The sequence below is a fragment of the Protomyctophum parallelum genome (assembly GCF_964188405.1).
Source record: "Protomyctophum parallelum genome assembly, chromosome: 19".
In the NCBI taxonomy this organism is placed as follows: Eukaryota; Metazoa; Chordata; class Actinopteri; order Myctophiformes; family Myctophidae; genus Protomyctophum; species Protomyctophum parallelum.
The window spans coordinates 11,621,895-11,647,956 of record NC_139717.1 but is presented as its reverse complement, the minus strand read 5'-3'; the positions used below and the strand labels follow the sequence as shown (position 1 = coordinate 11,647,956).

The 26,062-nt window shown below is 41.7% G+C and overlaps 1 protein-coding gene across 1 annotated transcript in view; it reads left to right on the top strand.

Annotated features, from left to right (window-relative positions):
- Window positions 1-26,062, top strand: part of enpp1 (ectonucleotide pyrophosphatase/phosphodiesterase 1) — a 74,426-nt gene that overhangs the window by 21,218 nt on the left and 27,146 nt on the right. The window contains exons 6-13 of the mRNA XM_083789912.1: window positions 5,755-5,852; window positions 6,824-6,903; window positions 8,508-8,627; window positions 13,659-13,768; window positions 14,077-14,142; window positions 15,597-15,669; window positions 17,147-17,255; window positions 25,642-25,773. Of these exons, the coding sequence (XP_083646038.1) occupies window positions 5,755-5,852; window positions 6,824-6,903; window positions 8,508-8,627; window positions 13,659-13,768; window positions 14,077-14,142; window positions 15,597-15,669; window positions 17,147-17,255; window positions 25,642-25,773 (788 nt within the window). The remainder of the gene's footprint in view (window positions 1-5,754; window positions 5,853-6,823; window positions 6,904-8,507; window positions 8,628-13,658; window positions 13,769-14,076; window positions 14,143-15,596; window positions 15,670-17,146; window positions 17,256-25,641; window positions 25,774-26,062) is intronic.

The window sequence follows — 26,062 nt, the reverse complement described above, 5'->3', positions numbered from 1 at the left end:
CAGCCCGTCATGGTCCAAGGGACAGCCATTGATCAGGTGCAGTCCTACAAATACCTGGGAGTCCATCTGGATGAGAAACTGGACTGGGCTCTGAACACTGAGGCTGTGTATAAGAAGACAGAGTAGGCTCTTCTTTTTGAGGAGGCTCGGGTCATTCGACGTGTGCAGCAGAATTCTGCGCATGTTCTACCAGTCGGCAGTGGCAAGTGTCCTTTTTTTATGCTGCAGTGTGCTGGGGAGGCAGCGTGATGGACAAGGACGCTAAGAGGCTGAACAAGCTGGTGAAGAAAGCCGGCTCAGTACTGGGGGAGAGGCCGGACTCACTGGAGTCTGTTGTTGAGCGGTGCACCAACACCAAGATGCAGGCCATAATGGACAATGTGAGCCATCCGCTCCACAGTATCCTTGTGGGCCGGAAAAGCAACCGCAGGGATCTGTTCCGTTCAGCGCCGTGCAACACAAACCGGTTCAAGAGAACTTTTGTACCAACAGCTATTAGGCTCTTCAATTCGAAGGCCAGCCGCTAGGTCTATGAACTGGACTGAGGTTTTTTTAGATTTTAGTTATTTATGGGCCTGAGTGCAATAACAAAGATTTGTAATCATCCCCACTGTCACCTTTTAAATGCTTTTTAATGCCTTTTATGTTTATTCCCGCTTAGTCTTTAACATGTGTCCCCCTGCTTTTGTGATGTGTTTTTTTAACTAACATGCCTGTACGAGCTTTGGGATAACCTGAATTTCCCCTTGGGGATCAATAAAGTATCTCTATCTATCTATCTATCTATGAAAGCAAACTTCCCAAGAATTATGGAGATGTTTTTATTTAAAAAAAAGGTTGAACATTTTATTGAAACATTTAAAAACACAAATCTGTCATGGGGGTCACTGGCCCAAAATATTTTTGGATGTAGGGTCCTTAGTTGGGAAAATGCATTCATCTGGGGTTCCTTGACATGGCAATGTCACTGTGTGAGGATCACTGGTTTAAACATTAGGAGAAAAGCCCAAATAAGCACTTTAGAAACAAGAAAAGCAACCACAACTACCAATATTTACAAGCAACAGGCAACACTGCTGAGCAGCGCACAGATCGCTCTTGTGTCAAATCAATCATTGCTTTTTGCATTTAAGAGGTGGTCACAGACCCAGGTTTAATCGGTATGCGCTGACTCTTTTTAGGTCAAGGGGCTTAATAGCAGATAGCGCAAAGCGAATATAATTAACATATGGACACTCCCCCAATGCTAAAATATGCAGGAAAGTTGTATGCCATATGTGTGTGCGTTCAGCAAGTCTTGCTTAATATGAAAGGGCGCTTAACGAGGTTTGAGCAAATTCAACAATACCACCTGTTTTTCCCACCACCTTAATGCGGCCCATGATGTCTCCACCTAGAATGGAAAGATAATTATGTTTTTCCATCACGTCAGATGGAAAATATATTCTGCAACAGCTGCAGATGAGACATTAAATAAACACAAAAAGGGAACTTAGACGAGCGACATTTTCAGACAAACCACAGATCCTTTAAGAACACTTTAACAGTGACAGTGGACTGAAATATAGAAAGAAGGAACTGAAATCTCAAGCATCTGTATATTTATTTATATGAAACTAGATCAAGTGCTGTCATCAGTGTTTTAAGCACTTTAGCCTTATCTACTTTGCTGTATGGCGAAGATGGCTGATCTACAAGCTCACAAGTCACAACACGTAGCATCATGATCATGCAATGTAATCTGCTATTTTTACTTTTTATTTGTTGTTGTTTGGAATCTCCATCTGTAACAACATGCCCAAAATAGGGACTCGCGGTTCAAAGTGGTCAAAACTCTCATAAAGTGTTCTTGCACCATTGCCTGGTGTGCTTAACACTTTTCTCAGAATGTTGCTTGCCTATCTTAACCGTTGACTTATTATAGCTGCCTATAATTAGGCGTAGAAGCGATGGTTTCACTATGCTGCGCAGATTCACGTTGGTTGCTTGTTGTTCACATGCTTTTAGTTTGATTTGATTGATATATTGATTCACTTAATGTTTAACATGTTGTTTTAGATAGCATATTGATACTAGGTTTACCTGGTGTCCTATTGTCTTTGAGGCACTACATTGTTCTCCCTGCACTTATGTGTGCAATATTGTGATATGCAATATGTGAAATATTTTGAAATTGGTAAAAGTCTTCCGGGCCTGGAAAACAATGACAATGCACTGACAATCTAATCTACTGAACTGCCAATGGCGGGACATGTGAAGATTTCAAACGGCACATCTGTACTTTCGGATCCGCAAAACGCAAAATCCGAAAAAACACACACCAGTGTGCAACCACATTTACTGTAGATCTCGTCATGGCTCACACTGGTGCCTAACCCCTGCTGTAAGCTCGGGACAAAAACAGAGTGGCATATTGTGTCTTCTTCGGTCTGATGGCCTTGGCTGTATTTGTGTCGCGTTAGCTCTTTAAATGTGAAAGAAAAACAGAAACAGCCCACATACATTAGTCTGGGGTTTTCATCATTGTGTTTAGCTTAGCTGGAAGACACGGTCTCCGTGCAAAGTTAATGGTGCTGAGTTAAGTGTAATGTGCACGTGAAGGGGAGTGGCGTATACTATGTGCGTGTGTGCGGGTACTTGAGTTACTATACATGTGAGGGCCAAATGTGCCCACTGCAGCCCGCAAGTGTAGTGGAATTTGAGAAATAGACAATTGTCTTGGTCCTCTGTTTTTATCCTAAAAAAGATTTGGGGAGCGATTTGAGTTTGTACATAGGCGTGTGTGAAGATACAACTCAGTCTCCAAATTGTGTGTGTGTGTGTGTGTGTGTGTGTGTGTGTGTGTGTGTGTGTGTGTGTGTGTGTGTGTGTGTGTGTGTGTGTGTGTGTGTGTGTGTGTGTGTGTGTGTGTGTGTGTGTGTGTGTGTGTGTGTGTGTGTGTGTGTGTGTGTGTGTGTCCTTTAAGGGGAAGGGTGTATCCCCAGACTCAGTCTGGAAAAGCAAATGTATGGTTTCTCTTGAAGCTATTTTGGGCCTTAGCTCTTCACACATCTTTGAACTAATGAATGTTGTCTGTGCTTTGTTTAATTTCACTGTATTATGTTAATGACTGACGTCACTTATTCAGTGTGTGTCTGTGTTTTATTGGCAGTGCTTCATTGGCAGTAACTTCAGTTAAATCTTCCTATTTCTTTTTATGCACGCCTCGCTTTTACAGACTGAAAAGCAAGTCTTGTGGGACAGTCTCTTATTAAACATCTTTTCGCATTTACTTACAAATCGAGCAGTACAACTTAATGTAACGTTATGAGAGTAGAAACATGACTGTAATATGTATCCAATGTCTATGAAAACCATGGCATTTTGATAACCTTATGACTAAAACCACAGATACAGCCGGAATAGCATCTGTAACCTTTAACTGCGGCAAGTGGGTGGGCGGCGACATAATGTGCAAAGCGTTTTTGCTGCATTTTGGGAAAATGCGTCTATATTCGGGGGAAACGGAGAGATCTGTTTGAACCGTGTGAGACCTTTGATTCATCTCCGCCGTGGTTCCCTTCCTCTCCGGGTCCATGTCTGCGCGTGGGTGGTGTGACGTGTCTTGGCTTTCCTCCGGTCAAAGAGACGCTTTGTGTCCGCTACACAACACCGACTACTGTAGCACGCTGTCACGTTATACCGTCTGAACGTCAGCCAAAGATAGACTTGTGTAGTGTCGAGAGATGAGCTATTTGATCTCTCTTTCCCTCAGCTTGTGCACATTGACCACTTTAGCCCTCTATATGTCCTTAAATGACCGGGGTCCTCGAGCACTTTGATTGATAGATTGAATACTTTTATATTGAAATTGTGCTTTTATTTATATTAACGTCCATTATACTATGTACTATGTTATACTAAGTACTCAATACAATACATGCAATACAATATCATTAAAAGCTCAGCATAGCATATAGCGGCAAACGGTATATTTACAGAAAAGGGAGGGGTAGTGACGTTAGGGGGCAGAGGATGCTACTATACCACGGTGTTCTATTAAGCCCTATTGCATTTTAGGCCATCCATTCTTTTAGGTTAGTTTTGAGTTTGGGTAGGGAGTCGACATCTTTAATGGCTTTTGGTGAGGCGTTCCACATTTTGGTGGCAGGCTGGCAGCATTGTATTTCGGGGGAATGAGGTCAGATAATCTCTACTTGTGTCATGACCATGGGCATCACTCTCTCTGGAGAAGTAGTTTGACTACTTGGTAACTGGGCACTGTTCCCCTGAGTATCTTAAAGACCAGACGCAAAGATGCTGCACTCTGGCCTCTCTTGAACCGGTTCAGTTCTTTTTTTCCCCACCTAATATTGAACCAGTTTAGAGTGTTTCCACTGAAAATGGTTCAGAACCCTAAAAGTTGTTTTGGAACTGTAACCCAAAAATGGCTGCCGGTTCTGTCAAAGCACCAAGGTTCCAATTAATCTAGTTAACCTATGGAACCAGTTCTAGAACCAAAGTTATTTTGGTGGAAAAGGGGCCTGAGTCTTTAGTGTCTGTCTTGAGCCAACACAGACACTAAAGTGAGTTTTGATTGGGGTGACTTTTAGTAGCAGTCTTATTAGTTTATTTTGAGAGGTCTGTAGTCAAAATGACATTGAATGAGGGCTCCAGCTTAAAGTCCTCCATGCACTGTTGTTGATAAGAGAGGAGCTTCTGCCCTGTGTTCTTTGGTCCAGTGTAATCTTTTTTCCACTATTTCGATTTAGTCTTAGTCTTTTGACTAACACACCATTTAGTCTTAGTCCTATTAAGTCTTTTGAAAAACCTTAGTCGACTTAGTCCTTAGTCTTAGTCTTGATGCAATGTTAATTTTGCCAGAAATTATTTAGTCTTTTGAATAACGCATAATTTAGTCTTAGTTCTATTTAGTCTTCTGAAAAACCTTAGTCGACTTAGTCTTCAGTCTTAGTCAACAACATTAACATTGCTTTGGTTGACATTCACCATAACTTTTGTTGACATTTTTTGCCACTTTTGTTATCCAAAATGCAACCCAAATGGGTAACCTCTACTTTGCTTGTGATTACATTGTCAAATTTGTCACGAACTCTGCCCATGAAGTCTGAGGACTTGTCTGTGGACCCAAAGTGAATGGATTCAGTTTTTTCCCAGGTGTAATGACAGTACAGACTACAGAGCTAAATTTGTGATCTCAGAGCTGAGGGCGTTTTCAATCTGCAATTTGTTCTTGACTATATACTTGGTCAACTACTATTTTGAGCGTCACTGGCCGGTCCAACGTGTGGAATTGTGTGTGCCCCCCGTGACATGATGTGGCAGCCAATGTGGCAGACATTTTACAGAACTTTTTATTCCATATACACTTTTTTAGGCCATGTGGGCCTGCAAAGGCCAATTTCATTGGCTGAGCACGGAATGAGATGTATGAATATGTATGATGATAAGAGCGCCCCTCACAAGTGTGTTTTTTTTTTAATTAAATTACTGTAACACTACTTGATCCATACTAAAGCACATTAAAAGTAGCAGTTCCACAAGCTCGTATATCTGCTATTTGTGCTGTTCTTGAATTTGAATCGGTTTTGGACATGAGGTTTCCCTCCGACAGAGACGATATATTAATACGTTCAGCGCCCCCTGGTGTTCATCATTTTTAATTGTTGAATAAACATTTAAAGGATTTAGAAGGCAGTCTAAACATCAGTCTAAGACTCATATTATTGTTATTGTTATCTTTTCACCCCCAAGGTTTTCCAAGTCTCCTCTGATCTTGGTATCCATGGACGGCTTCAGGGCAGGATATCTGAAAGCCTACGGCTCCCTCCTGCCAGTCATCAGCAAGTTACGTAAGTATCAGAGAGGAATGCCATCCTAATGTACGACACATCCTAATTGTCCAAGCATTGTCCATTAAGGAATGCATTTCCAGTGGTAACAAAGTACATTTACTTGTACTGTACTTCAATTCAATTCAGGGGTATTCGTTTTTACTTTACAATTTGTTGTATACATTTCCAATTTGAGTATTTAAGCGCCCCCTCCAGAGCTACTTCCGGGTCCTACTGTTTGTGTCGCTTTTGTGTCCCCATAGAGTTATACTGTGTCCCTCCGTTGGACTAAATCTGAGACTAAAACAACCACTAGAGTAGAGTCTCATTTTACCGCTTTCCTTGCAACAACAAAGCTACTGGTCTCCCAAATCTGGCTGTGACAGGCCATCTGCCCCACACTGGATACTATCACCATTTTATTTCATTGGGTAAACTAAATCCTCCAGTAGAGATCGTATTAATGCAAACTAGATTCAACGTACTCAACCCTGCAGACATTCTAAATATTCCCTCCGAAATATTGTACTAAGCAAATGGACTGTTACCACCTTCAATAACAATAATAGTCTTTATTGTCTCCGCATCATATATTTTCTTTGTCATGGACACTTGTACAGAACATTAATAATTCTACTCTAGTTGGAAGACCCATTTTAACCCTCAATGGCTTCCTTTCTGAAAAATTACGTTATTGTAAATGCAATCGATGTGAGCTTGCAATCGTAAGCAATCTGATTGTTAGCTTGTAAATCCGCTATTTTCAAAAGATTTTTAATACATTTTGAGAACTTGAAATGAGACATTCTGCAGAATGACTACTTTTAACTTTTTGTAATTTAAGTACATTTTGATGCCAATGCTTTCACTCAAGTACATTTTGAATTCCGGACTTTTACTTTTAACAGAGTATTTCTATATTGCAGTATTGATACGTTTGCTAAGTAAATAATGTGAGTACTTTTGTTTCCTACCACTGTGTATTTCAGGGAACTGTGGTACGACAGCCCCTTACATGAGGCCTGCTTACCCCACAAAGACCTTCCCTAATCATTACACCCTCGTGACGGTACGTCTGACATCACTTTCCAGCAGTGTTGATTTCGTCGACTAAACTATGACGAAACATGTTTGTTGACTACCTTTTTTAACTGACAAGAACTAAAGAACTAAGCAATGTTGACTAAAACTATGACTAAATATACTGGCAAATTTCATCAACATATAAAAACTAGACTAAAATGAGCGGGTAGATTTTGAGCATGCAACCAAGTGTAAAATCTGCCATTACGACGCCATCAAGGCCCGCCAACATGCATTTTTGTCAACAAAATCAATAAAATTAGACTAACACTACAACATTTCAGGTGACTAAAATATGACTAAACTAAATCATAATTTGCTCTCAAAATCAACACTGCTTCCCAGTCAGAATCAACTTTATTTTCACCCTTACTTTTCAGTGTCTGCAATGTTGAGAACACACAAAAATAATTTCAGTTATACAGTTACAGTAGGCAGAGTTAGAATAAGGACGAGAGAATATAGAAGAACGGAACAAGTCAAGTAACGGGATGGTGCAATCAGATTAAACAAATACATTGTCAAATATACTACGTACATGAGATGTTTTAAAAATAGCAATGGACAGATGGCATTATGGAAAGCAGAAGTGCTTCTTGTGCAGGTGGAAAACACAATAACACACATCTTACACATAGCAACAGGTCTATACATATGGATTTTAAAAATGAAATTAGAATATGGAAAAATAATGTTAAAATGTCCTCATTCTGATACAGATAAATAGGAATCTTAAGCATACAACATTAGTTCCATAATTGATCCAAGCCGGAACACATTCGATTGATTGATCATTCAGATAAATAAATAAATGCACGAGGCCCACCCATCTGACCACTTAACACAAAGTGGTCAGAAAAGGTTGAGAACCACTGGTTTAAGTAACACAGTCAAAGACAAAATGTAGCATTATTGAGCGTTACACCATCTCTCCTGCGTTAATTCAATTGTAACGTGTAAGTATAATACGTACATACTACCAGTGCTGCAGCAGAGAATGCAGACATGGTCCTGTATGCTGTATACTGGTTCATATACCCGAGTGGCAGACAGTGTTGGCATTACAACATGACGACAGGGCTCAGCGCTTGTTCAGCATTCAGTCAGCCATCAGTCAGGTCAGTCTAGGTCAAACGGTGTATTGGTTACGCACGGGAGTCTGTGCAGTTGTTTATCTGAAGTTGCCAGTGCGGTTCTTCAGTTCTGCCGTGCCCATATTTTCCATTCCATAAACACTAGGCCCTCAGGTGTTTGCCAAGACGTCTTATTGCAGTCTTTGTCGCTTGATTATAACATAGAGGCTGCTGTTGTGGCCTAATGGCTGACATGTGTTCCTGAGTAGCCCAGATGATTGTACAGTACCTCTATCTGCTGCTTGAACATGTGCCTTTAATTAAAGCAATTAGCTACCGCAGGTTTCTTTCAACAAAAGCTGGGTAATCCTGTGGCTGCCACATAACACACTGAGAAGATAAAAGGTTTAATAATAAGCCTTTGTTAGTCAATTGACACTGTCTAGCTGCCGTTGTCGGTGTGTATACAACACCTTCACTTTGTGTGTGTGTGTGTGCGTGTGTGCGTGCTGTGCAGGGTTTATATCCAGAGTCTCATGGGATCGTGGACAACAAGATGTACGACGTGACTCGGGACGCCTGGTTCAGCCTGAAAAACGAAGAGAAGTTCAACCCAAAGTGGTACCAGGGGGAGCCTGTAAGATCACACACTCATCATGACCGCACTGTTGCTTAAACTTCTGCTTCAGGTTCAGTGTCACGTCACACAGGTGTAAAAGTGTGAATGCTAGACTGATTTGCAATTAGAAAATATAGTCGCGAGAAAAGAGAAATGAGCACAGGCAAAGTCGGATAACGGGCACCGACAATTTCAAATATATTGTGCATGCTAAAAAAAGAAATATTAGGCCGGATATCAGTTTCTTGTGTAAATGAGAGACACCACTTAGCAGCAGTCCTAAAATAACAGGATTATCTGTCATGGTGACAACCAGGGCTTAGTGCTCTGCCACCATGTTGAAAGCCTGGCGATTGACAGGTGTAAACTGTTAAAGTTGTGCAAAACAGGGGTGAACAGGTGACGCAGGGGTAAAGTTCCTGCCCAGCACCTCCAGCTTATCCGGGCGCACCAAAAACAGGGTGTGTGTGTTCAGCAGGGAGCAGAACTGGGAGGGATAGCACATTAAAGTGTAACATGCTATTCCGTGCTATCAGTGTAGTAGTCATGTCTGCTTATTAAGCGACTTTGGGCTTGTTTTTCTGTAAAGTTGCTAGTTGCAGGTTGTGTTTTCTGGGGGGGGGGGCTTGTTTCTAAAGTGTAGTTGCTTATGGGCTTGCTTCCTAATGTTGTTTAAACCAGTGGTATCTGTCCACGGTTCTTCAAATAAACGATGCATATACAGTAGGTTTCAAGTTTTCAGACTCTGAGTAGAGCCACTGCTCCTTTATGTGTAAAGGAGTCAGTTAAGGTTGCATCTAGTACGGATGCTTCCTGGGCATATGCCCATAGTGAGGTCCTTGGGGCACGTCCCACTGGGAAGAGTGGGGGCCATCATATCTCCATGATGGCCTTGGAATACCTCAGGATTCCCAAGTATGGAAGGGCTAATTTGGCACAGGAAAGGGAAGTCTGGAACTCTCTGCTGGAACTGTTAACCCTGCCACCCGACTCCAGATAAGCAGATGAAGATTTAATTCCACGGGAAATCTGCGAGTCACGGACGTCACCGGGTGTGTTTGAGAGTGAGTGAGTGTTAGTGTGAGTGAGTGTTTGCGTAATAGCTGATCTACAAGCTCTCAACACGTTGTAGCGTGCGTGCGTGTGTGTGCGCGCAAGAGCACATGCTTGCAGCTTTGTCCCCCTACATCGAAGTGGTGTGCATATGGAACGTGGAAAGTTTAGAGGTGTATTTTCTTATTGGATACATACAGTAGCCCTATGTAACTCCTGTAGACTGTGAAGATTTCAGTGCCAATCTGACAAAAACAGAGTGAGGTAATCGGAGAACGCTGTGTGTGCCAGGGCTCGTGGGACTGCTGCGCTCGCAGGCGTCCTTTTCCTTAGGTGTGAGGAAGGAGAGAGAAAAAGAGAGGGAGTTGTTGTTGAACGTTGATGGATTGAGATGTGAGTGAGGCCTTCCACACCGATTAATCCTTGTCCGACATCTCTCCTCTTGTGTTTTTGGCTTGTTATCAGCATTTAGACTTGTACAGTAGGTTCCATACGCTTCTTGTATTTTCTCTGGTGCTGAAAGCACCTACAGTATAGTTTGCTGTTCTAGGGAGGGATTTGAAGGGTGAAGGATGAATTGACATAATGACTAAATTGGGGAGGGGGGAAATAAGTGGTGCAAACAGCTGTTCAGTAAAATGTTAGTATTGTGCTTGACCTCTTAATGCAGCAGTGAGACATTGTTTGTGGGGCGGCAGTACTAGTGGCCGGTAGAGCAGCCAGATGGGAACTGTGAGGTTACCAGTTCGATCCCGGGCTTCCCCAGAGTTGGTGCCGAAGTATCCTTGAGCAAAGACGCTGAACCCCTAATTGCTCCCGATGTGCAGGTTGGTGCCTTGCATGGTTTCCTCTGCCATCAGTTTATGAGTGTGTGTGTGTGTGTGTGTGTGTGTGTGTATATGAGTATGAGAGAATGTAATCTATGTACAGTAAGGTACAGTAAGGCGCTTTGGATAGAAGTGCTATATAAAATGCACCATTTGCTTATTATCATTATTTTACAGCTTTGAACAAGTCTTAGAAAGTGACGATGCATAATATTATTGTCGGCCAGAAAACCTTGTATCACTTCTTATTTCATCCATAATGCTGTATGTTTAAATGAAAGCCCTATTTTATCACACAAACGTGTGAAAGTGGTTAAATGTGTCTGTGGGTTTTTATAAATATTTAACCACTAAAAAGTATTAACGATTTGTGAATAAATAATAACTCCATTAGAACACAGGTTATTTTCTCTCAAGTAATGGATTTGGACATACTAGGTCTCCACCCAACATCGACGGTATCCTATTTGTTCTTTTTATTCCCCCCGTCTTCGTGGTGTGAAACAAACTCTCTGCAACGTTCGCAACACGCCAAAGGCCACGGAGAGAACCCGCGGCTTGACACACGGGACAAGTCACAAGTTTGAGAGATAAATGATGAATTATACTGTCGGCGGGGGGAAACAGTAGTTATTGTGCTCTGATCATGTAGTCCTGCACGCTGTAATTTGCTCTCTATGAATGGCGGGAGACACTTGTCTCGTTGACAGCGATGCCTCCTCGTCCATGACTATCCCTGCAAACAGAGCAGGGCCTCTCAGTGTAATTACGGATTGGGGCTTGTGCAAGATGACAGCCTGCGAAGGCTGCGGCTTTGTGCTTGTTTAGACACTCTGTGGTTTTTACATTTGAGTCAGAGAGAGGCCTCTTAAATCTCATTCTTCAACTCTGTGACAGCCCCCCGAGCCCCACGTTCCTCACTGACTGACATACCGCTTTCTCAGGAGACTTTTGATATCCCTCCCCTCTGGTCTGGTCGTTCATTTTTATGTTTTATCCCTTCTTATGATCAGACTGAAATGTAAAAATACATGCATTTCCCTTTGGAAAATGTATAGAATGTCTGATATTCATGTTTGATTATATCACAATTTAACTACCGGTATTTAATACAAATTATATAAATGTTAACCATATTAACCCAGCGTCCCTATTTTAGGGCAAAACCTTTCTGTCACAATGTTTGTGAGCTTGTAGATCTGCTGTTGTTCCCATTTGTCATACGACAATGTGCTAGTGTACAGTACAGTATATACAGTGTAGGGCTTTAGTGGTTATTCAGACCAAGAAAACACCATTTTGGAACTACCCTTTGTCGTATAATTCCGTATAAATGAAACCATAATTACTAGGCTAAGTTAGTAGAATGTCTCATCATTGTCTGAAGACTCCTCAATTCTCAGAGACAGGAATGTTTACACTTCACATCTATTGTTCTAATTAAAACCCCTGGGGTGGGGCTCCGGAATCTTCCAGGTGACCAGTTGGTCACTCTTTGTCACTGACTTTCACTGAGTAACTGTTCCACATTTTAAAGAATGACCTTTAACAATCTGTCAGTATAGAATAATGAGAGACGCTATAACTATTAATAGTGAGTGCAATTTGTACTGATTTAAAATGTGCTATAAGATAGTGTTCGGTACTGGGTTGAACGGTTTTAATTCATTTCTTAAATATAGTCTGTTCAGTTCCATTTTTAGTTGTGCAAACTATGTTCATAAGAGTCTGTTCAGTTTTCATCTAGTTTCTGTTATGTTTTAACTATGTATTCATTAGATCTGCAATTCATCATTCATCTGTTTTATTCTAAAAGTTAGAAACTCCAGTTAACCCCTGGGCTACAATTAACGGAAAAAACGGATTATTGCTAAAAAATACAAACCTCCCGTTCACGGAATTAACGGAATGTCAATAAATGTCAGTTATCTAGGGTTCAACGGAGCAAAAATTAGTATTTTTTCGCTAATATCCCTAATGTTGGATGTAATTTACCAAAAAACGGCCGAAATCCACGTGATCGTGCGCTATCTTGCACGCGCGCCGTCTCTATGTGCGTCGCTGTAAAAAAATTGATATTTTGCGATGTTTTGGGGTTGATTTGAGGTTAATTTGACTTAGTTATGAAAAATATAGCATTAGCTTAGCAATCCGGACCAGCCAAGCTAGTGACTAGGGTCAAAATACTACCGGATGTTGTCGATCGTTGAACCGGAAGTGACTTAGGAAGATTCGTCTATTTTGGCCAAAATCAGCATAATGGTGCGTTCCCGCCATCTGGTGGCAATTCGAGAGAATACACTAGCAATGAAAAAAAAAAAAAAAAAAACATCTGTTCAAACCACCAGATCTTTCTATTAATGTGAAAATGATGAATTAAAAATATGCCAATTTGTTACCCAAACAAAAAAATTGGGATTGGTAGTCCAAGGGTTAAAATAGGACAGGCCTTTGTTCCCCCTGCTCACATGACCGGGTCCCGCCTCTCTCTAACCGGAAAGAGCTAGATCTCAGATATCATTGGTCAAAAGTCAGGAAACGCCCGCTGTATGTCCGGTGGAGAGGAGAGACCCAGTCATGATATTTAAGGTCAGAGTTGGAGGAGAAAGGGTCTCTTCTGGTCCGGTGCTCACTTTTGGCTAAACGAGTGCTGTGTGTTCTCATCCAGAGGTCCCAAGGGTCCGTGTTTTGTGATTCCTTTGTGTTTGTCTCGACCGTGGACCGTCTTTTGCTGCAAATAAAGAAGTCTACTTTAAACCCATTTCATCTGGACCTGCCTCGGTTTTTCTGTTTTGCTGTACGCCGTTATTGTTCTTCAGAAGGGAGAAATACACGACACCTTCCATCACATGCTGATACACTCCGGAATAAAACATACTTGTACGCAGACTTGACTGCATGTGAGGCTGTGACTTAAACTGTAATGGATTAACCATATGGACCATAGTGTGCCTATAATGGGGCAAACATTCAGTAGAATTGGGGGGGAAACACAGGGGGCCAAGTATAGAGCCCTAGGGGACTCCAGTCAACAAAGTATATCAGGGTTAAGTGGTTAAACAGTGTCACTGTGAGGAATGGCATACCGTAGCATTCGCTGTACTGTAGTAGCACAATGTGTCTGATTTTACCATTACATTATTTAAAGCTACCTCTCCTCTCCTCTCAGGTCTGGCTTACAGCCATGGACAACAACCTGAAGACGGCCACATTCTTCTGGCCAGGTTCAGATGTAGCTGTCAATGGCAGGTTCCCTACTTACTACAAGAAATATGACAGGTGAGAGACATGTGTATATATATATACTGTAGGACCACAATGGAATGCAAGTCTCCAGGTCTTTTATGTGTTATCCTTTTAGCCTAATGGAGCATAGCACTGGCGGCCGTTTTCTGGTGCCATCGTTCCAGACCCCATTCATTTTTCCCATAGAGATTTCCAAAAATATTTATATTGATTATTTCTAAGCCTATAGAATCAAGTAATCCGTGACCATAAAACAATTGATTCTGTGTTCATAACATGGCGCATAACATGACGCATAACATGACGTGTATTCATAACATGATTTCATTCTGTTTTCACAGGAGTGTTCCATTTGAGAAGAGAATTGCAACGTTGTTGGAATGGCTCAGTCTACCTGAGGGAGAAAGGTATTGCTTACTTTTCATTATTATCATGTATTAGCATTCTTGTTCTATAGCCATCAGCCTTACTCAAATAGTAGCACAAAAACTATTCTTTAGGCAATAGTTGCAATTTAACAGTTTGACTGTTTTTTACGATTAACCCGCATTTTAATCAACCCCCCTTCACTGCCGAGATTGTTGTATTACCTTTAGAGCATACGCTGAATTATTTGGGCTTTTAATCCGCGAAAATCCATCAAAAAAAGCTCCCGTGGTTTGTTATGATCTGTGTGTAGCATCCACCATCTTGGTGCACGCGGAAGACGCACACAAGATTGGTTTCAATGAGGCGTTGCACCCAATGCATTTCCATTGGCCTCAATTTCCCAGAAGCCCTAGCAGCCCACAGCATGTGACGATTTCCGGTTTTGTCATCTCAGCGAAGGCATCCAGTCTCATACTCCGCTACGAAGACGGATTTTCTTTTGATTCATTACATTACGGCGGATTAAACACATAAAACAAAAGGCGGGTATGTCCGATACGGCAGCGACATTAACCTGGAGTAATCCATTCAAGGCACGGAAACTGTTAATCATATCTATTCTGGCGAAGACAAATAGCCTAGCGCTATCTGCAAGCTCAGAATGTGTTGCAGACAGTGCGTTTTGAGCTTGCGTATAGATTAGTTTTAGCAAAGAAATGTGGTGTAGAGGGGAAAAAAGGAAAGGGACCAATAGAGCCGGAGGGGACCCCGCTCAACTAAGAACAGTATTATGTTGTAAGTGGTTAAATATTAGTAAGTAGTTTAGCGTGAGATTGCACCTCCAGGACATGGCACTAGTATGTTATGATATAGTTACACCCCTGAACATGATGCTAGTATGTCACATGATGTATTTGCACCCTTGAACATGATACTAGTATGTGTACTTTGTATTTTTATTTATTCATTTAGTTTTACTTACATTTTTATCCCACAATTTTGTAACCCATTAATGTTTTCCGCCTCGTGCCAATGCCTAAATTGTAATCCTGGGCGCTACTCTCCCAACCTGGGGAGAGTCCCGAACTGAGCTCATGCTTGAGGAGGAGTGAGCAGGCCACTTGACAGGGGAGTTTCCCCGGGAGCAGGACGTGGAAGGAACACGTTATTCCAACCAGTTCCTTTCCCCTCCATCAAGTGCCCCAGCTGACCAGAGGGAGGCAGTATAGAGACCAGGATTACTCCATGTTTGTACTATTTCTATAGTCTTTGGTATGGCTTGGCCAGGGATTGAACCCCAAAGTCCAAATCGTGGATTATTTACAAGGTTGACCCGAACCAAAGATGTTTGAGAACCACTGCTCTAAGCAGAAGGCCACTGAGCTGGTGTAGTGTGTGTAAAAGTAAACATTATGTAATGATAACGCGTTTCCAGTCCATAGGGATGCATCGTCTAACGACTCTAACCAATTTGTTTCTTTTGTAACTTCAGGCCCGACTTCTACACTCTGTACCTCGAGGAGCCAGATGCCGCAGGCCATCGCTACGGGCCGACGAGCAGCCAGGTTAGACCAACGTTACGTAACAGAATTTAACACAAGCACAGGGGAACATGTTGAGTGTGTCATATATTAACCATGAGATTTGAGGGAAGTGTGAATGGCTAACATGCATTGCATGGACTCGTAATCACTTTCAACCTGGCATCCCTGTTTTGGGCAAATCATTATAATAATAATAATAATAATAAAACTTTATTTGTATAGCACCTTTCATGACATGAAATGCAGCTCAAAGTGCTTTACAGAACAATGGAGAATAAAAGAAAAGCAAGGCAACGACATAAAAAAAAAAACAAGCAGTAATGCAGTACAGTGAGGACATGAAAAATAAAAAATACAAGATCAATTAAAGGCAATGTTGTAGAAGTGGGTCTTGAGCTGAGCTTTAAAAATGTCTACAGAGGCTGCCTGACGAAGGTACAGTGGGAGCTTGTTCCATGCCGACGGCAGGTGAACGGCAGGTGAACATATACTATTTCCTGAAGAGAAACTGCACACAAGGTTTCCTACTGTACTGTACCTGACAGCGACAGGAATGTAATATTGGAAGGTTCTGTGTATTTTAGGGGAAGTCTACAGCAAGTCAACAGTGTTTTGTATGTGTTGTCTGGAACTGTCTGCCCCTTCATATTAAGTCTGCTCCCTCCTTAGAGGCCTTTAAGTCTTTACTCATATTTCTTCTCCCTGGCTTTCAATGTTTGACCTAATTAACCTGTGTACTTTTTGTGTTGCTGTGATTTTGTTTTACTATGTTACTTGTGTCATGTTTCCTGTACAGCACTTTGGTTGGCCTCCTGGTCTTTGAAAATGTGCTCTATAAATAAAATTTGATTTGATTTGATTTTGTCCCTCGGCCCAAGGTTAATTTGGTCAAACCAGATTCTGTTTGTTAATGACAGGGTTAATGAATAAACCCCACAAAGTGTCTGTCCAGTTTACAGTGTCTGAATGAGGACAAGCAAAAAATAATTCTACGAGTGATTTTTAAGCTGCAACTCACAAGATATTTAAAAGGATACTTCACCCCTTTTGCAACCAGATCTTATTTGAATGATGTTTGGGAGACAAGAAACACTTTCCTGGGGGGTTTTATGTGGGTGTTTTAGTATTTCAAATGGACATGGACACTGGGCTCACTTCCAACAATTCCCATAATGCTTTGGTGCACTGATCCTTGTGGATAGGGGGAGGGTTGTCTTACTGAGACAACATGTAGTCCAGGAAGGATATATTTCCGTTGTCTGTGCCTCTGAGACCAGACTGATTACACGTCAGAATATATACATCAACAATATGATCTATTAAATCACATTACCCACAACATCATTTGGTGTTCATATATTCGAACGGGTAAGGACTAGTTTTAAATGGTTAAATAATATTCATAAGAAATATTCGTTCACAAAAAAGCATGAAAAGATGACATATGAAGATATCCTGGACTGAGGTGGTGTTGCTGATATGTTGTTGGTGTTTGCAGGTGATCGAGGCCTTGCTGAACGTGGACAGGTTGTTGGGGATGTTGATGGACGGACTCAAACAGAGGGACCTGCACCGCTGTGTCAACATGCTGGTGCTCTCCGACCACGGTGAGAGTCACCTTTAAAAACATACATACAGGCTGTACGCAGTGGTGGAAGTATACATTTACTTAAGTATTGAGGTATTTTTACTTTACTTGAGTATTTTCCAATTTTAACTTTTACTTCTTACTCCACTACATCTCAGAGGCAAATATTATTGCGAACGCAGTGAGCCACTTACTATGACAGCAGGGGCTGAGTGTCTGTGTGTGTGTGTGTCACGCTGTGTGGTGTCACGCTGTTACACCACCGGCCCGCCACCAGAGGGCGCAGCTGTGGCACGCACGCACGCACACACACACACACACACACACACACAGGGCGCAGCTGTAGCACACACACACACAACCACACACACACGAGCTGCGTTCGCTTCACGCGTTTGCGCGTCTTACTTGTACTAAGTCCCATGGTTGCAGCTTCAAACTCTGCGCACTAGCTGCTAACATCAAGGTTATAGGTTGTGACGGGGAGCAGTGATATGTTTACAGGCAGCAGCTTTTATTTGGAAAATAAACACAGAATTTACTTTGTAAAATGATGCACGAACACGCCCAGACGGAACTGATTTAAAAACAAAAAAGAAAATCAAAGTTTGGATATGTTTTCCCTAAAAAATTAACACCGACCACAAAAGGCCTTAATGAGAACAGTATGAATAGGAAATGACCTCATTTAGTTTGCAGGGAAGGAAAAGAGCAAAGAAAAAATGGGTGTCCTCACTTGCCCCACTCGCTGGGCTTTCCTGAAATCGAGCTGTTTAATGTCACTGGCGTTTTTTTTTCTTCCCATTGTAAAAAAAACCCTGGTTGGTTCTAGGTGAGCCAAGGCTTCCCTGTTCGGTCGCCAAGAGCTTTTGGATCATTTTTCACCCCGGTGCCTTAGAGGGACTGTCCCACCGTTTACTCAGTTAAGTGTCACAAGTGTCAGCTTCCACTATTTGACATACACCTGTTCCCGAACTTCCCGGGGGACAGGGGGACGCGCATACCAGACTGAGACGGCAGGTCTAGTGAGGGCCTTAGTGAGGCTTATGTGGTATGAGCCAGCTCAGTGGGGTAGAAGCGTTAAGGCTGAGTTATACTTACTGTAGTTGCGTGCGGGTGTCGAGCTCGTGCGGAAAATAGCCAATCTCCAAACTCTGCAGATGTACTGTACATATTTTCCGCAGATGTAAAATGGCTTGTAGATCAGCTATTGTCCTGTATAAAGTATAAATCTGGCTTTGCTGTGCTGGATGGGGCAGAGAGGGAGATACCAGGACATCTGCAGGCCATATGTCTGGTCCTGTAATTAGGCATATGCATCGATGAGTTGAGAACTTGAGATACAGTAAATGTGGCTCAGGGCGATGTTCGTCTATCCTTGTAATTTACGACCTCCATCGGCGTTGTAATTTGGAAGACTGGTTATTAATTTAAAGTCACTGTAGCAGCCGGCCCTGGCTCTACGCGCTGCACTGTACATCTAGGGGAGTTCAGACCCCGTCAACATGCGCTCCCAAATAATTCATGGGGCTGTGAAACCAGAAGGGAGTCCTGCATGTGGGAACAGTGGCCACCAGATCGCCAAAAAACAACGCTTGATTCTTCTTTGCTTTTGGAAATATGCTCTAACAGCGCCAGAGAGCGCTCACGGGTGATCTTGTGGTTCGCTCGGAAAATCTGAGGTCGAAGTGTCGCTGTTAGAAAGTTCAGAGAAAAGTGTTCTGGGAGCACTCGGAGCACACGCTGTCAAGAGCGTCTGAACAATGGAGGAAGGTTGCAGCTTGTTTGGCACTCTAGAGCAGGGGTTCCCAACCTTTCTATTACCACAGACCGGCTGACAGTTCATAAAATGTTTGCAGACCGGCATGGGGGTGGTGATGGGGGTCACGGATCATCATACCAAAACACAGCGACTGGCTTCAAGTAGCCTACTCGCTGATATACAGTAATATTATATCAACTTAGTGTTATATCATTGACCTATAGGCGTTATATCAACAAGGATAGTATAATTAAAGAAAAATGTCTTTTAGAAATGATTTTGGACATGTGTAAAACTTTAGTTAAACATGCAGAGTGACAGAACAAAACAAAGAGGTAGGAGTGCACACCAGTAGTGGGGGAGGTGCTGACCACGGGAGATAAAACTTGAAAAAAAGGGAAAGAGGCCGCGCAACTCGTAGTCGACTCACGATGCAAGATGTTTTTATTGAACCGACGTTCCGGCAAACAGGATGCAGAGTGACGCATTACTTTACCTGGGTTACATCATCTTTTGATACATGAGTGTTTAGGATGCAGGGGGGGGGGGGGGGGGGGGTGGGGGGGGGGGTGGGGGGGAGAGAGTTACTGAGGAAAGGGAGAAACAGGCAGACAACGGTGAGAGAGTTGAGTGGGAGTCAGTGATAATGCATCGTTATCTGTGTATTGGACCCTGACTTCTCGGTTTCCCAGAAGAGTCAACTGATGTCAACTTAACCTCAGTGAGTGCTATGTAGCAAACACAGTAAGATGGACATTCTCTGTCACTTTTCGCCGATGTTTGGAAAATCCTGGTGACACAAGGTTTTTCATATACCTCGGTGGTGGTGGCTCAGGGGTAGAGTGGCTGGATGGTAACCGCAACGTTGCCAGTTCGAACCCGGACTCTCCCAGCGTTAGTGTCAAAGTGTCCTTGAGCAAGACTCCAAATTGCTCCTGATGTGCTGGTTGGTGCCTTGCATGGTTTCCGCCGCCATCGGTTTATGACTACTATGTGTGTGAATGGGTGAATTGGGTCAATTGATGCACAATCTATGTAAAGCGCCTTGGATAAAGGCGCTATATAAATGCACCATTTGCCATTTACCATTTTTCACGGTCGGGAAAACTTGGGATTCCCTTCTTGCGTACCACGGACTGGCACCGGTCCACGTACGGGTGGTTGGGAACCTCTGCTCTAGAACTGGGACCCATTTGTAGGTCGCGGACCAATTTGTATGGGTCACGACTCGGGTAAAAATCCCATTTACTTTTCCTACATTTAAAGAATATATACATATTTCAAAAGATTAAAAACAACATTTTAAAACAAACAAAAGCATCTCAGAAATTCCATTAATAAAAAAAACTATGAAGTAGTGAAAATAGCCTATCTACATGCTACGTTGTGCGTCTGTAGATCTTCCCTCCACTAGTTTGGCAGCTTCACCGTGTCTTGCCATTTGTCGATATCTCAGTTAGCCGTCCATCACCGAGTGACCTATCGGGCGGCCTGGGACATACTATTGCAGGGAATCCGACAAATAGGAAGGTGCTAAACCATTCAACACTTTAAATACAAGTAAAAAAACCTTTAAAATCTATCCTGAACTTCACAGGGATCCAGTGCAAGGATGCAAGAACAGGGATAATGTGGTCCCTATTCCTGGTGTTGGTTAGGATTCTGAATGCTGCATTCTGAATGAGTTGCAGCCGCTCAGTGGCTTTCTTAGGCAAGCCTGTGTAAGGTGTTACAGTAACCTGATTGATAATAAAAAGGCATGAGTCAGTTTCTTGGCATCCTCTAGGGAGAGAGGAAGGTCTGACTCTTGCAACGTTTCTCGGGTGATAAAACGGTATTTTAGTGTCATTGCTAATGTGCTTTCCAAAGATGAGGCTGTGGTCAAGGACAACACACAGGTTTTTCCACAGTTGGTTTTACCGTTGAGGACACATTTCAGATATACTTTTTAAAATATAAATACGGTATACTATCCAGGATATCGATACCAGAGCGCTCTGAAATCAGAGAACATTCTCAGAGCATATTTCCAAACGCACCCCATTACTCTACGCTCTGTTATGAGTGTACCGTTAGACAGGTTGTAGAAGTTTGTCATTCCTGAAAAATGTACTTGACTACTAAATTGGTATAGAGAGTTTAAATTGCTTTATACTTCAGGGGTCTGTACCTGTTCCCCTCATTTTTCCCCTCTACACACCAAATCACTTAATTTAAAAGTGAACGATCTTCAAGCTCCAAAACGTGATGTGTTGTAATGCATTGTGATATTGTACCATATATCTGCCTTTTTTGCTAAATGGCTATGGTTCCAAAATCCCCAAACAGCTGGATTCTTCAGTCTTGGGCTCAGAGCTATTCAGTTGAGAGTTGAGACAACTCCGTTCACTCCATGGGGCCAGTCTGACTGTGACTGACTGTGACCTTTAAATTATCAAAATTATTGATTTGCCAAATGAAAGAAGTCATATCACAGGTTATGTTTGCAGTATATATTGACGTCTCGAAAGAGCACATTAAGAGTTTCTGCAATCCTGCAGCTGGGTGCGGCAACAGCCCAGCTTTAATGATCTTAAATCACTTTATTTTAGATCGTTTTTCTGTAATGGTATAACAAACATTACAGAGACTTTAGTTGTCACTGTACAATACTTTAAAACATTTGTCATGTTGCACACATACCTAAACTTACTGATATTTGCGCTGCCCTCATTGAAAACAATGTAGTATTTAAAACTCGAGCTTGTCATTCTCCAGCACTGCATGGATCACGTTTTCTTCCCCCTCATTGGCGGCACTCTCTCTCTACACATCTCTGGTTGTCACATAATTTGCAATTGTTTACTTGTCCATCTCTGACAGGTCCTATATGACATTAGCCTTTGGCTGGGATCTGGTTTGGTTGAAACTCCAGGGGTTCAGTACCAAGGCAGCTTGAAAAGGTTTTCATATCAGCACTCTGCACTCGAGGTCAAGCTCAGTGTAACCACAGATGTGGTGCTCTTGTTTTGAGTTACGTTTGCTGAAATGATAGTACACTGGAATTTCCCAAGTTCCCATGGTCTCTGATTGCTCTCTGATGTATGGCATGAATTATAGGTGCCATGTCACGCGTTTCACTTGATGATCATTCTGTTATGTGACCAAGGCTATTTTCCCCCACTACAAGTATAACCACATGTTTTCACTGGTTCTTTAATGTACCTTATAAATAAAGTTTATTGCCTCCGACCACAGAATAGGTTTGTTTGCAGCATAACTTAAATGGACGGATCACCATGAAACTTTGAAGCTGTTAGATAATCGTTTGTCATTGGTAAAGTGGAACCGGCATAATATATCTTGAGATTCTTGACAGTTGCATAGTGTTTCCAGAGATTAGGGATTGGACGGGTACATGACTACATGTTACCCGTCTATTATGAAAATATACCACCAACAGTTTAGGACTGATCGACATGAAGAATGACATAATATAATTGTCTCTCTGTCGGGTAGAAGCCTTATGTACAAAATGATTACTTTTCAGGATTGAAAAACTGACTTTTCAAGAGCTATATACCATCCGTAATTGTTCCAGATAGACATAGAGAGCGACAGAGACAGACCTTTATTGATCCTGAGGGGAATTCAGGTGTCATTCATTGTGTTATAACGTGTATACGTGATTGGGCCATATGTATCATTCTGTTTTTGAAAGCAACAGTCAGCAGTATGCTTTATTCTATGGGACACATGCTGCTTTTTCTCAGCACAGTGGCATGATGACTCACTATTAGTAGTAACAGCTGAACTACCCTTCACCCTACTCAGCCCAGAACCACAGTGCCGAATTAACTTCATCCAGTTGGATCAACGTATGAAATATCCAAGCTAGCCAAGAAATCTATAAATATGCACTTCAAAGCGAGCCACACGCAAAAGGGCTAAAGACTGCTTTTGAAAACTACAAACCCACAGTTTAGTTAAAAAATAGTTTTCAATGGATAGGCTTTTAAAACAGAGGAACGTTTTTGCTCAAGACACAGTGGAACACATTTCCAATACAGATGACTGTTATTTAAACTTTATTTAAACGTTGTTCACCTTGCAGGCTCTTTCCGTAATTACATGGTTTTTTTGGTCGACTTATGATGATGTGCAATCTAATTTGTATAAATATGATGTCACGCCATGATTAACTGCGGCTAACCGCAAACACTCTTCCAAGTCTACACATGCCCATCCCCGCTAATAGATGGATTCCTGTGCTACTATACTGAAGAAGCACTCCTCCCAGTGTTAATTCAGTCTTTTGAATAACATGACATTTAGTTTTAGTCATCTGAAAAGTCTAGACTAAATCTACAGTCGATATCTTTTGTCGACAAAAACTTATTTTGGCAGGCCTTGGCTGATTTTACACTTTGCCGATCTACAAGCTCACAACATGTCGCAGTGAAGCATTGTAGGCTTGTCGATATGCTATTTTCAGAGCACAACCAAACATAAAATGACATGTCTTATAGTTCTACTGGATCTCTCCTCCACTAGTCCCTACCTTAGTCTAGTTTAGATTTCTTGACAAAATTGTCAATATATTTTGTTTTTAGTTTTAGTCACCATAGTTTAGTTTTTATTTACTTTTCGTCAGGGAAAATAGTTAGTAGACATAGTTTTAGTTGACAAAATGAACACTGACCTTCTAGTGTGAGACCCTAGACCATTTGAAGCCACTACATCAGCAAATTAAAAACTACCATTTTGGAATTTCCGGTCCTGAAAAGTATTGCTTTTGCCACCCACTATTATGGGAAGAAGACTTGAAACTAATAAAACTTGTAAGTCACGATCAAGACACCATTGCCTCCAATTATTATTATTATGCATAATTATATTATATATATATATATATATATATATATATTATAATTATTATTTTGCAGCCAGAGTAGGGGAATCAGCGTTTTAATGACCTCCGTATTATTGGCTTCGCTAGCTAGCGAATTTTTACCGCCTGTGTGAGACAGACTTGTACTTGAGGTCACATGATCATGCCACTCACTGTTGCATGCTTGTAGATGGACTATTTTCAGAAGGAAACGAAAAAAGTCGACGAATCTTGATTATTGTAGATACATGTCCTTTCCTGGGAAAGGACATGTAAAATATTTTCAAGCGGGGGGCCTGTGGTCAAATAAATATCAATTTGACATGGTTTGACAGCCAGTGCTCTAGCTGACTGTAATCACCCAACAGCTGATTTGATTTATAGTCTAATCAACTGTGTGTGTTCCATAAAGCAATTCTAACCTCGGAATGCGCGCCGCACACCCAGTAGTGTTTCTTTTTTTTTTATATAATTTGTTTTATTTGGAAAGAGCAGTACATTACAGATAGCATTTTCACATATGACACACGAGCAATTCCCAAGATTTTTTTCTTTTTTTTCCCCCCCTCCATGTGGCTCCAACTCCAATGTCTCTGTATACCGTAATCCTTTTTCATATGACATCAAGTCCACACTTAAACAGGGACAAACAGGGCAATATCACTTCGGATTGTAACATTTCAGGAGGACAAAAAGAAAAGAGTGGGCAGAAAAAGACAGACAAAAAAACAACAACAACCAACAAAAAAAAACGAAAGTATATACACTATTGCTGAGGGGGACAAAAACAATACAGCTTTGGTCTTCGGCCATGAGAGAAGGAGAGGTGTCTTAAACATTTTCTACAATCGTAAAGCAGGCAAAGGACCAGTGAGATCACACAAAGTCCGCTCTCAGAGGGGCAATGTGCACTATCCAGTTGTTCCAAATTTGGTAGAAATTGTCTAATCTAGTTCTTAACATGTATGTTAATTTTTCCATTTTGAAAATATCCAGGACTATTCCATGCCAATCGTCCATTGTGGGTGTGATTGGGGATCTTCTTGTTATTGACTTTTTGCTGGCTGCCAAGAGCACCTGCAGTAGCTTTGTGTATCTCGACTGGTTAAGACATTCAATGTGGCCCAGGTACAAGGTTGTGAAGTTAAAAGGTATTGGAGTATTAAATACTGAACACAGTGATTTGTGAATATTGTTCCAAAACACCCCCAACTTGGGGCACCCCCAGAAAATGTGGAAGTGGTTGGCTTTCTTTGCCCCACACTGCCTCCAGCACGGCCTATCATCCCCTTTGTATTTTTCCTGATACGGGGTCTTAAAATATCTACCCAGTAGTGTTTCTAAACAAGAAACCTGTCTCTCTGGAGGTACAGTATGCATTCTACCGAGTGTGATTATTCTAGTTCAGTGGTTCCCAAACTTTTTAGCTCAAGACCCAAAAGAGAAATTGGATGTTTGCCTGGATTCTGGAACCCAAACTAGTGAAAATAGCTGATCTACAAGCTCACAACACACCACATTATGAGATTGTAAAGATTGACTATTTCTACTTCCTTACATTTGTTTCCTAATTCCTTAGATTTTTTATTTATTTATTCATGAAATTACTGAAAACATAATTGAATTTGTTATTAATTCACGAAAAACCATTTTTTTTATATGTTTTAAAATAATAATAATTTAAAGGAAACCAAAAATAAAGGGACCCATAAAAATGTGTCTGCAACCCAGTGTTTGGGAACCAGTGTTAATATTGTGGTTATGGTATTGCAGGCATGGAGGAGGCCTCGTGTAAAAAAGCAGCGTACGTGTCGACCTATCAGGACAACATTGATGACTTTGTGGTCATCCAAGGCCCCGCCGCTCGAATCAGACCCAAGCGCCTTCCCGAAAACTTCTTCTCCTGTGAGTTCCCCTTGATAATGTCCTACTGCACTTCCCGTGTAATTCACAAGGTGACATTATTCATTATTATCAGCGTGGCTGTAACTAAAACAATGCTTTTCCTTATCTTCTCATTGTGTGTGTGTGTGTGTGTGTGTGTGTGTGTGTGTGTGTGTGTGTGTGTGTGTGTGTGTGTGTGTGTGTGTGTGTGTGTGTGTGTGTGTGTGTGTGTGTGTGTGTGTGTGTGTGTGTGTGTGTGTGTGTGTGTGTGTGTGTGTGTGTGTGTGTGTGTGTGTGTGTGTGTGTGTGT